The sequence below is a fragment of the Eriocheir sinensis genome, unplaced genomic scaffold (assembly GCF_024679095.1).
Source record: "Eriocheir sinensis breed Jianghai 21 unplaced genomic scaffold, ASM2467909v1 Scaffold554, whole genome shotgun sequence".
Classification (NCBI taxonomy): Eukaryota; Metazoa; Arthropoda; class Malacostraca; order Decapoda; family Varunidae; genus Eriocheir; species Eriocheir sinensis.
Genome location: NW_026111892.1, coordinates 212501 through 224746, shown reverse-complemented (window position 1 = coordinate 224746; position 12246 = coordinate 212501). Strand labels below are relative to the sequence as shown.

The 12246-nt window shown below is 41.9% G+C and overlaps 1 protein-coding gene across 5 annotated transcripts in view; it reads right to left on the bottom strand.

The window, feature by feature from the left end:
• Nucleotides 1–1588: 1588 nt before the first annotated feature.
• Nucleotides 1589–12246, bottom strand: part of LOC126993077 (uncharacterized) — a 59660-nt gene continuing 49002 nt past the window's right edge. For 3 of the 5 annotated variants that reach the window (XM_050851910.1, XM_050851909.1, XM_050851911.1), the window contains exons 3-5: nt 11272–11475; nt 9982–10098; nt 1589–7695 (exon numbers count right to left, since the gene is read on the bottom strand). In XM_050851910.1, the coding sequence (XP_050707867.1) occupies nt 6940–7695; nt 9982–10098; nt 11272–11475 (1077 nt within the window). In that variant the 3' untranslated portion in view covers nt 1589–6939. The remainder of the gene's footprint in view (nt 7696–9981; nt 10099–11271; nt 11476–12246) is intronic. The other 2 variants (XR_007747331.1, XR_007747330.1) reach the window with 2 other exon arrangements.

Sequence of the window (12246 nt, the reverse complement as noted above, 5' to 3'; positions counted from 1 at the left end):
GTGGACTGTGGGCTATATTTAAATTTATTCTCCCTGCTAGCGTATAAATGGACCACATACAAATATAGAAAACAATGCCATTTGCTTAGTAGGCCTATACCCGCGGCTGATGCAACACTACGTTAGGCCTACCTCATGCTCTTCTTTAGGGAATACATTATGAGAAAAAAAAAGTAGGTAGCGGAATGTTAAATAAAAAGATCATTCACGTAATTTCACTTAAGATCATTATGGGCTGCTATATTAAATAACTACCTAATCTTATGAAAGGTGAAACGGAAAAAATATTCATGTCAAAATAAGGCTCCTAACCTAACCGTATATAATTCCTAATCTCGGGAAACGGAACAAATATTCATGTCAAAATAAGGCTCCTAACCTAACCGTATATATTTCCTAATCTCGGGAAACGGAACAAATATTCATGTCAAAATAAGGCTCCTAACCTAACCGTATATAATTCCTAATCTTAGGTAGAAAAACAGAACAGAATTTTTCACTGGCCGGGCTATATTTGCAGTTATACCAAGATGACCAGATATTAATAATGCCTTCTTATATCCTTCTATGTTAATATTTCCAGTACTATCACTCCTTTTCAGAATATATAAAGGGTGAATATAGCTGTAGCCACTCCATGATGGTCAGAAGGAAGTACTATACGATACTGCTGGCGGGTATATATCTCTGTTCGATTGTAATGCTAAAATTTAATCAAGTACGGGAAAGATAGAAATTAGGGAGGAAAAGTAATTTTTAAGTATTTTTAAGTAAATATAAATTCCACCCGGCAACATATATAAGTACTTTTCCTCCCAAATTTCTATCTTTCCCGTACTTAATTAAATTTTGGTATTACACTATATCAAATGTACTGCCTGGGGGTGGGATTGCATGCTCCTCCTTTCTCCTTTGCTGTTTTACTTGCAACAATAAACTATATCAATCAATCAATCAATCACATACTCAATCTGGGCCATACATATCACAAGCAGACCTTACATGTGATAACAAGGCCCCCTATGACACTGGTCCGCTCTATCTCACTCACAAATCACCTGTTAATTGTTGCATGCATTATTAAATTCCTCTTACCTGTCACTCATGAGAACGTCTTAGTATCACCCATGGCTGCCTTATGTTAACTGTAGTCTAGCTTTTACAGTCCATTTATACCCTTGGTGGAGGGCCGCGGTCATCGCCTCCCCGTGCACGCCCTGACCATGACAGGCTCGTGACGGGATCAGCCTGCCTTGGCCTGACGGGGTGCTTGAACCCGTGACCTTCACCGAGCCGGCCAGCCAAACCAATACACTTTACAGAGGTGCTTGGTAATGGTGATGCTACTATAAATATATACCACTACTACCACTATTATTTCTTCTACTACTACTACTACTACTGTTACTACTACTACTACTACTATATACTACTACTACTACTACTACTACTACTACTATTACTACTACTACTGCTATTAACACTATTCAAAATAACAATGACAAAAGAAATAATAATAATAATAATAAAAGCCTTTTGGTGGCTATATTAATTAAAACTAGTGGCAATAGCATTTGAAACTCCCTCAAATTCAAACAGACTTTTATTATTTAACATCAATGACTTATTAGTAATACCTTGAATTCATTATAATCATTCATCGTCTTAAGAGCTAGTTTTGGTCATTAGTTCCGTCACATCACAATCCGCTTGGGCCTCTGCTCACCACCACAGCCAAGCCTTGCCAGGGAGGAGAGATGAAGCGACCCCTTACTAGCTAGGGGCGACACAGTTTATTATGCATCGTGAAGTACAGTGAACAAGAACAAGAAGAATAAGAACAAGAACAACAGAAAAGAACAATAAGAATAAAACAAGAACACAATAATGAAGAAATAAAGGAGAAAAAAATAAATAACAGTAGGCCTATATGTTTTTCAGCATTAGAGAGCTCCTTACTTTAGCAAACATGAATAAGAACAAGAACAACAGAAAAGAACAATAAGAATAAAACAAGAACACAATAATGAAGAAATAAAGAGAGAAAGAAAAGAAATAACAGTAGGCCTATATGTTTTTCGGCATTAGAGAGCTCCTTACTTTAGCAAAACAGAGAGGGTATGAATGAATTGTGAAATATAGAACATGATTTTGACATGAGACAGCTCCTTACCTTAACAAAACAGAAAGAGGATGTGTATTATCATTTAGTGTATACAATTTTGACATTAGACAGCTCTTACCTTGACAAAACAGAAAGAGGGTATGTGTGATTTGTGAAGTATATGATTTTGACATTAGACAGCTCCTTACCTTGACAAAACAGAAAGAGGGTATGTGTGATTTGTGAAGTATATGATTTTGACATTAGACAGCTCCTTACCTAAACAAAACAGAACAGGTATATATGTAGTATCATGAAAAATAGTTTATGGTTCTGACAAGACAGTTCATTACCTTAACAAAACAGAGGGTATGTATTGCATGGTAAACAATTTTGACATGAGACAGCTCTTTACCTAAACACAACAGTATCTCTGGACTTGAACACATACACATAACTCCTTCATTGTGTTACATGCCTTAGACTTATTCTCACGGCAAAATAAAAACAGTTTAATGATACACAATACTCAGAAGACACACACGGAAAAAGATCAGGGCTATTAAATTCCTCATCAACTCATCCAACCTCATAAGGGAAAAGAAGGATGCTAAACTAAGAAGAAGAAGAGGCTGTTAAATTCAAGTGCTTAATAGGATGTCATAAAACAGAATCAAAGTGTGTGTGTTGAGAGAATGATGACAAAAAGTGTATGTGAATTTTATAAGTGGTAAACTGTGTCACTTCAAGCACTGTAGCCTTCAAGTGTCTTCTAGCTACAAGAATCCCTTACCCTGAGAAACAAGGTCAACTGTGGTATCTAGGTCAGAACAGTTACCCTCGTCCAGCTAACCCCAGGTGCCTACACAAGCCCGTCATAATCGCTTAGTCCTAGCCGCTTAGAGAGTACCAATGCTGCCCTCTCGGCCTACTTCCTAACTCTCCTCTTTAAGCTCGACGTATTCTCCGCCCACAGAGGTTGGTCAAAGTTTAGAGCCACACAATGGGGTAGTTTTCTTTATGCGCTATGCTGGGAAGAGTTTACGCTGATTCAAGTTGTCAGTGTTTAGAGCTACATGATGCAGTACTGAGTCTTCTCGATGATCTACGATGGGAAGAGTTTAGACACATTCAAGTCGTCAGGGTTTAGAGTTACATGATGCGGTACCGAGTCTTCTTGATGCTCTACAATGGGAAGAGTTTAGACCCATTCAAGTTGTCAGTTTAGAGCTACATGATGAGGTACAGTCTCCTTGATGCTCTACGCTGGCAAGAGTTTACGCTGATTCAAATTGTCAAAGTTTAGAGCTACAGTCTACAGGTACAGTCTCCTTGATGCTCTACAATGGGAAGAGTTTAGACCCATTCAAGTTGTCAAAGTTTAGAGCTACATGATGCGGTACCGAGTCTTCTTATGCTCTACGCTGGGAAGAGTTTACACTGTTTAGTATTTAAGTAGTATTTTGTCCTTCCTTCAGCTCCTGTTCAGAGGATGAGTCTCGGGAGCTATAAGGTGTCAAGATTTCTTTGCAATTAAAACGACTCCTGCGTCTCTCTCTATCTTCTTTTAATAATTCATCGGGACTTTATTTTATATATATATTCTCTTACTTGTTTATTTACCAAGTGAATTAATTTACATACTGCTTAGCTATTTGTTTATGTATACCCTGTAACCCCTTCCTCTCTTCCCCCCTTGCTAAAAAAAAAAAAAAAAAAAAAAACTTGCAAAATAAATAAATAATATGATTTTGTTGAGTTATAATTCTGGGAAAGTTTTTGCAGCGACTAATTTGTGTATGTTTAATGGGGGGTGGGGTGAGAGGGGTGGGGGGGGAGGGTTGAGAGAGAGAGAGAGAGAGAGAGAGAGAGAGAGAGAGAGAGAGAGAGAGAGAGAGAGAGAGAGAGAGAGAGAGAGAAATAATCAGACAAACACAGATACAAGAGAATATAAACATGACAAACATCGAGGGGGCAATTGTTAGGGCTTTTGGGCAGGCAAGTCGAGACACAGATGAAGACGGGCTGTACATACCACCAAGAACCAGCACCAAATAATGTCCTGTCTATATATATTTTTCAATGGGTGGCTATAAGACTTTGCTCAGCCTCTGGAAAAATTAAAATAAGCTGTACACACACACACACACACACACACACACACACACACACACACACACACACACACACACACAGACACACACTCTACAGCTGCTATCAATGACCTGCTCCATCCCTCTATGCACAAATGGCAGCCTATATTAGTATCATTCTCAAACAGTCTATGAAAGCACACTCAATCCATTCTACAATAAACTAAAAGAAGAAAAAAAGTAAATGTCTCTCACCTCGATCCTCTATTTGATTGTGGTTGACAGATGGAGACTATTTACTGGTATTATGCTTCTATTTCTACTCCTCTTCTTTATCCTTCCCTTCCTACTCCTGACTTCCTCTACGTGTGCACAAATGAGAGTTTTCCGAGTGTTTGTGTGCTTAACAAACCTGAACTCTTCCCAGCCCTTCAAGGCATTCCCACCTGCCCTTAGCAGTGAGAGGATGATTGTTAACCCGGTAGCAGCGACGGGCCAAATTTGTGTCTTTACCGTGTAGCAGTGACAGGCCAAATTTGTGTCTTTACCGTATAGCAGTGACAGGCCAAATTTGTGTCTTTACCGTATAGCAGTGACAGGCCAAATTTGTGCCATGATCTAAACCCCCCAAAATAGATGATACCTAATCTGATCAGAAATGCTTTGATATATATTATGAAATGGTTTGTGTGAGGGGTGATTTTTTCTCATTTTTCTCGCTTAGAGGGACCATTAAGAAACATGATCCCCGCTGCTACCGGGTTAAACACAAAGGAGGTGCATGAAGTGTGGAACTTTTGTGATGGATGACTGATCAAAGAGGAAAAAAGATAATGCTCAAGAAATAAATTTGGAAAATCTATGAAGAGAAAATTATCCTTTGGGCAAAGAATACGAGTCATAAAACTTACATATATGAAAACCGTTATGATTAGTTCATTACATATACAATAAAAAGGCATCAGTAATATGTAAAGCCTTGTCGGTCCACTCTCACACCCTCGTATACATACATCCAGTGCTCTGTTCTGCAGTGGCTAGCATGTTCGGCTCACAACCAAGAAATTCCAGGTTTGATTCCCAGGCGTGGTGGAGGCGAATGGGCAGTCTCCTTACACTTGTGGCCCGGTCCACCCAACAGTGAGTGGGCGGGTGTCATTCGGGGGTTGTGTTCACCCCCAAAGTGGTGGTCTGGCACCACCAAGAGGTGAGTACCACAAGGGTGAAAAAAAGAAGGCCCTCAGACCTGGGACAAGAAGCCTGGGCTCGCTCCTATAAGCTTATTACAAGGTGAACACACACACACACACACGCACACACACACACACACACTTCATATATATATGTGAAAATAATAACTGCCGTTTGGTTTGGGGACCTCTAAAATTTAGACATCAAGAAGTATTATGTAAAGAGACAACACAACATAAATCATGATGACAGTCAATGAAAATAATCACAATCAATGAGTTTCATCTAACAGTTATAAAGTCATGCACTGACCTTGAACACTGAAAGCAATACAGTACTGACGCTTGTTACAAGCCCCGTGACGCACGGGATGACGGCAAAATGAGTGCACTAGTACTTGTTACACCAAGCAAGGACTGACCAACACCTCCTCTGGCAAAAGACAAAAATAGATATTTGGGGAAGTATTAAATTTACAAGTAACAAACAATGCATCATGAAAAATTAATTTAAGGTTTTTCTTGTGATCACCAGCCTACAGTTATTCATATTAGTGCAAGAAATGAGCTCTTTGGCTCACGTTGCTTGTGGTCCAGCCATTGCAACGCTTACCTGTTGGCTGTGTGTCAGCTTTTACATAACAAAGACAAACCAACGTCTTAAATCAATGATGAGTGTCACATGCTGCTCCAAAACATGGGGAGGGGGCAAGCAAAACACGGCCAGAAGGAACGTTGTGTCTATAAGCAAGTCTCTCCTTTCCTCACTTCTCTAGCAAGCAAAGAAAAGATCAAGTGTTTCTTCTCAAAAGCTGTGCATGATAGTCTGTCTGTCTGGTCTAGAACTTCTGCCTCAAAGCTCCCTCCGCAGGGTGGGCGGCTTGGATCAAAGTTCTGCTTGTTCTTGTCCACACACTCTCTTTCAATCAATCAATAAATCAATCTCACTTTCTCTCTCTCTCATATATTTTTCCCTGCCATTTAGCATCATAGCTTTGACTTCCTCTTCCGTGCCACAGTGCCACACAGAGCCTGAACACGGTGTCCCCGCAGCACAGCACGGCAAGGGCTGTGGCACCTCTCCCCCATCCTGCTCATGGGCATTCATAGAAGACATTTAAATAAGTCAAGCTTTTCACAGCAAAAAGTTACAAGCAAATGAATCAAGAGATATACAAAAAAGCTGAGTGGCTGAAAATCATCAACAGAACTATGAAGCTGAAGTCTTGTAGATTTATATGCATCTTATACACCAACCCCGGTGCCCTGCGCATTACTGAACAGAATCAAAATTGTCTGCTGAGGAAATGAAACACTTCTCTGGATGACTGATGGACAGAAAGATGGCTGGGGCTAAAGATGAGGCACAGCGACCATCAACACCTGACACAGAGAAGAACAGAGGTGATGATGATTATAATAAGCAGAGTATACCTATGTAGTTTGCTTGAATCATCGCTGGCAACCCAAAACAGACGCAAACACACATCATCCACTCAAGCAGGAATGTGACATGTACACACACACAAACACGCACGCTCACACACACACCTCATAACACCCCCTCCTTCATGAGGTCAGCGAGGAGGTTCAGCGCTCGGTCTTCCCTCGCTGGCGTGCCGAGAGCAATGTCAACGCTGCCGACCACCACCAGCGCCGCCATGGCCTGGGCCGACTTGTAGTCCGCCTCGAGGTCTTCCTTCGTGTACTTGATTGCCTTGTCCTCGATGCCGAACTTGGAGAGCCTGGCCATAAAGGAGTCCCAGTAGGTTGACAGCAGGTCCCGGCCGTGCTTCCGCCTCTCGTCGGGACACAGGGAGGTGGTGATGAGGAAGGCGACGTCAATGGCCGGCCGGCTGAACATGACCATCTGCCAGTCGATGATGCAGCAGCGCGTGTTGCTGTCGTCCTCCTTGAAGAGCAGGTTGTTGCACCAGAAGTCACAGTGGACGAGGGTGTTGAGCTTGTCCGAGGGGGCCAGCACCTCCCTCAGCACCTGGGCAGCGCGTGGGCCGGAGTAGCGGGTCAGGCCCTCCCTCACCTCTGCCTGGTCTTTGCGGGACTCCAGGAACTTGAGGAGCAGCGGCAGTCCTCGCTCCACCAGGCAGTTGAAGGACTCCACCGCCTGGTCCATCGAGAGCAGGTAAGGGAACTCCTCCGTCAGTGTCTTGCCCTCCTTCAGCTGCAGGGCCACCGTGGCGGCGTGGAAGTTTGCCAGCATGACGAGGGCGGAGCGTGTCTGTGCCGGCGACATGCCCTCGGTCAGCTCTGGCACCTTGTATCCATGCTGGCACATGTCATCCAGAACCTGGGGAGGGATGGCAAGGCATGTATTGGCATGACATTACATAAAACACATCATCAGACACCAAGAAAGTAGTCATGTCAGTGTACAAAAACATCTGCTTGCACAACAGAATGGAGCCTGTCACTATTTCCTGCAAAGAAAACCTAATTCTATAACAGGGATTCAATATTGCAATGTAAGTACAATGAAGACTTGATATTAGATGAAGGAAAATTTAGTACTACCATATTTTCTTTCCTCTCTGATTCCAGAATGTTACGAATTTCAATTAACCCGGTAGCATCGGGGATCATGTTTCTTATTGGTCCCTCTAAGCGAGAAAATGAGAAAAAAATCATCCCTCACACAAACTATTTCATAATATATATCAAAGCATTTGTGATCAGTTTATGTATCATCTATTTTGGGGGGTTTATATCACAGCACAAATTTGGCCCGTCGCTGCTACACGGTAAAGCCACAAATTTGGCCCGTCACTGCTACACGGTAAAGCCACAAATTTGGCTCATCGCTGCTACACGGTAAAGCCACAAATTTGGCCCGTCACTGCTACACGGTAAAGCCACAAATTTGGCTCATCGCTGCTACACGGTAAAGCCAATAAATTTGGCCCGTCACTGCTACACGGTAAAGCCACAAATTTGGCTCATCGCTGCTACACGGTAAAGCCACAAATTTGGCCCGTCACTGCTACACGGTAAAGCCACAAATTTGGCTCATCGCTGCTACACGGTAAAGCCACAAATTTGGCCCGTCGCTGCTACACGGTAAAGCCACAAATTTGGCCCGTCGCTGCTACACGGTAAAGCCACAAATTTGGCCCATCGCTGCTACACGGTAAAGCCACAAATTTGGCTCATCGCTGCTACACGGTAAAGCCACAAATTTGGCCCATCGCTGCTACACGGTAAAGCCACAAATTTGGCCCATCGCTGCTACACGGTAAAGCCACAAATTTGGCCCGTCGCTGGTACCAGGTTAATGAAGGAAAACTGAATGCAGAATCCAAAAAGGCTAAATCATGTGGTTTTCACAATTTGAACAGTCCAAATTATCTTCCTCCCTATTTATTATGACGCTTGCTCCAAAGGGCTCACAAGGGGATGGCCACGGCTGCAGAGCATACATTTACTTTTCTTCATACATTTTGTCTTTGTACGCTTTGTATTATTAACAGAACCTAAAGATAATAATTTGCAGGTACTGGGATAGATTTATATTACTGTACACTTGAAAAAAGAAATGGAAACCTAAAAATTGGTGATGTAGAGGGGTATTGGTTGGGGCTGAGGGTCGTATCTTAAAACATTTCGTCGCCCAAGTTCATATATTTGACATGGCTTTCGTAGGAGATGTAGACCTTTCCAGGGGTAGTTTTATGACCCTGGTGGTAGTTTGACCCTTCCTCTGTGCCATGAACCTTAAAAAACACTCATGAAAACCAGATTGATCCCCTCTTTGACCTTTAGAAATAGTTGATGTGAGAAGCGATGGTGTCTTAAAATACAGCCCTAAATACTTTCACAGGGGTCAGGACATATATATTACAAGGTATGACAAGGGGAGAAGAAGACGAAGAGGAAGAAGACGAAAAAGAGGATGCTGATGATAGCAATGAAGATGATTGTAATGATAATGAAAAAGATAATGAAGAAGAACAAGAAAAAGAAAAAAAAGGAAAAGAAGAAAACGAAGAAAAAGATGAAGAAAAACAATGAGAAAAATAAAAGATACCAAAAAGCCCCCTAGTACTATTTCTAAATACTGCAAACATCAGACTAGCCGAAAGAGGCCTATTAGATTCGGTTAGGTTAGGTTAGGTCGGTATTACAAGACACTTTCGCTTCTCACATTACCTATTTCTAAAGGTCAAGGAGGGAGTCAGTTGAGTTCTAATGAGTGTTTCTAAAGGTTCATGGTACAGAAGAAGGGTCACACTACCACCAGGGTCATAGAACTACTCCTGGAAATGCCCACAACACCTTGTCAAATATGTGTTCTTGGGCAATGAAATGTCTTAATATGACCCCAAGAACACCTATTTGACAAGGCTTTCGTAGGTGTTGTGGGCATTTCCAGTAGTATAGTTTTATGGCCCTGGTGCTAGTTTGACCCTTCCTCTGTGCCGTGAACCTAAAGAAACACTCATCAGAACCCGATTGACCCTCTCTTTGACCTTTAGAAATAGGTGATGTGAGAAGCAAGGTGTCTTATAATATCGACCTATCCTAGAATCCCATGCATCCAGCCCCTTCAGCAGAGTAGATGACCTTCAGGCGAGCGTACCAGGATCGACTCCGTGGCTTCCTTGTGCTTGGCGTAGTAGAGGTCGGGGGTCCAGCTGGCGTCCAAGTCCTCTTCCGTCAGGTACTTGCGCTCCACAGCCTCCACTGCTGGCTTGATCTGCGGGGGTGGAGGTTATGTTAGTGATGGTGGGAAGTGGCAGAGGCCCGTACCAAGAGTCACGAAGGTTTAGCGACGAAGATCGAAGGGAAGGACAGTGCGTACCTATAGTCACAAGCATTTTTGGAACGAAGGTCTGCGGGAGAGATGAAAGGAAGGCAAGGTCTCCCGTGTCTTCCCTCATACCTTCGAGGAAAAATATGTTTATTTTCCGAGTCGTTAGTAATGGGGAAAGTTGGGTTATAGTGGTGCTGGTGATGATGGGGAGTGTGTTTTATTTTTGTGTTAGTTAGTAGTAGTAAAAATAAAAAGGAGATATGCAAGAAAAATAAACGAATGAACAGTTGAAAGGTTCGATTGTCATATATGAATCATTCCTATACAACTGACTGACATGATATATAAAGAAATCTTGACCACTGGCTAACCTGTCACACACACACACGCACACACACAAAAAAAGAAAATACCCACATATAAAAGAAAATAAGGAAATAAATTAAAACTTAAGACCCTGATCCCTTTTTTAATTAATTTTCCCAAACTATCAATAAAAAGAAAATAAATAAATAAATTAAAACTTAAGACCCTGATCCCTTTTTTAAACTAATCTTCCCAAACTATCAATTAAAAGAAAATAAAGGAATAAATTAAAACGTAAAACCCTGATCCCTTTTTTAACTAAACTTCCCAAACTATATAAAAAACTATGACACTGACCCTTCCTTCAACTACCTCACTAAACTATTAACCAAACTATTGATAAAAAAAAAGACCCTGAGATTTCTTCTTTAACCAGCCTTAACAAACTATCCATCACTGTCCAAATCCCTTATGCAAGAGTTAACTATATAGTATCTTCATTCTTTCATCCCTCACAATGGTAAACTCTGAAACAATCTTCCTTCGTCTGTATTTCCTCCTGCCTACGACTTGAAACCGACCTCTTGCAGACTCCTTACGTTCTTATGTTCTTATGTAACTCTCTAGAAATTGACCTCTCATTTGGCCACTCTTCTAAACTTTTTTTTTTTTCATAGGGGCATTGATCAGAGGGCTATTTCTCTCTCGTTATTGCTTTTTTGTGCCCTTGAGCTGCTTCCTTTACTGTAAAAAATATAAATAAATAAGTAAAATAAATAAAAGGGACTCTGGCCACTCTTCCGAACTCACCTCCTCATAAAACTTGATTTCACGCAGGTCGAAACGGGACTCGATGACGAAGGCTCGGTTGAAGGGGTCGGTGGGCAGGAGCTTAGCCAGGAGGTGCGCGTGGAAGGGCCGCCCCGACGCCGTGTACGTGACGCCTAAGGACAGCTGCTCGGACAGATACCCCTCGCGCTCGTCCGTGGCAGGCTTGACGCTCCACTCCCCAAGCTGATGGAGGGTGAAATTAGGGCTGTATATTAAGACACCATCGAAGGAAGATTGTTTCGGAGTTTACATTGTGAGGGATGAAAGAATGAAGATGCTATATAGTTAACTCTTGCATAAGGGATTTGGACAGTGATGGATAGTTTGGTAAGGTTAGTTAAAGAAGGAATCTCAGGGTCTTTTTTTAATCAATAGTTTGGTTAATAGTTTAGTGAGGTTAGTTGAAGGAAGGGTCAAAGAGGGGATCAATCGGGTTCTTATGAGTGTTTCTACAGGTTCATGGTACAGAGGAAGGGTCAAACTACCACCAGGGTCATAAAACTACCCCTGGAAAGGCCTACAGCTCCTACGAAAACCTTGTCAAATATGTGAATTTGGGCGACGAAATGTTTTAAAATACGACCCTTGTACCACTTGAACAATGATGGGGGAGAGAGAGAGAGAGAGAGAGAGAGAGAGAGAGAGAGAGAGAGAGAGAGAGAGAGAGAGAGAGAGAGAGAGAGAGAGAGAGAGAGAGAGAGAGAGAGAGAGAGAGTGTTTTGCGATGAAAGAAAGGAAACGAAAATAATAAAATATACAATAGAGGTGAAGAGAAGACAGAAAAAAAGAGAAAAAGGAGTGAAAGAAAGGAAAACAAATAAAGAAAAGAATAAAATCAGTAAGGAAATTAAAGACTTCGGCGTACAAGCTCACATATTTGACAAGGCTTTCATAGGAGCTGCAGGCATTTCCAGGGGCAGATTAATAACCCTGGGTGGTGGTAGTTTGACCCTT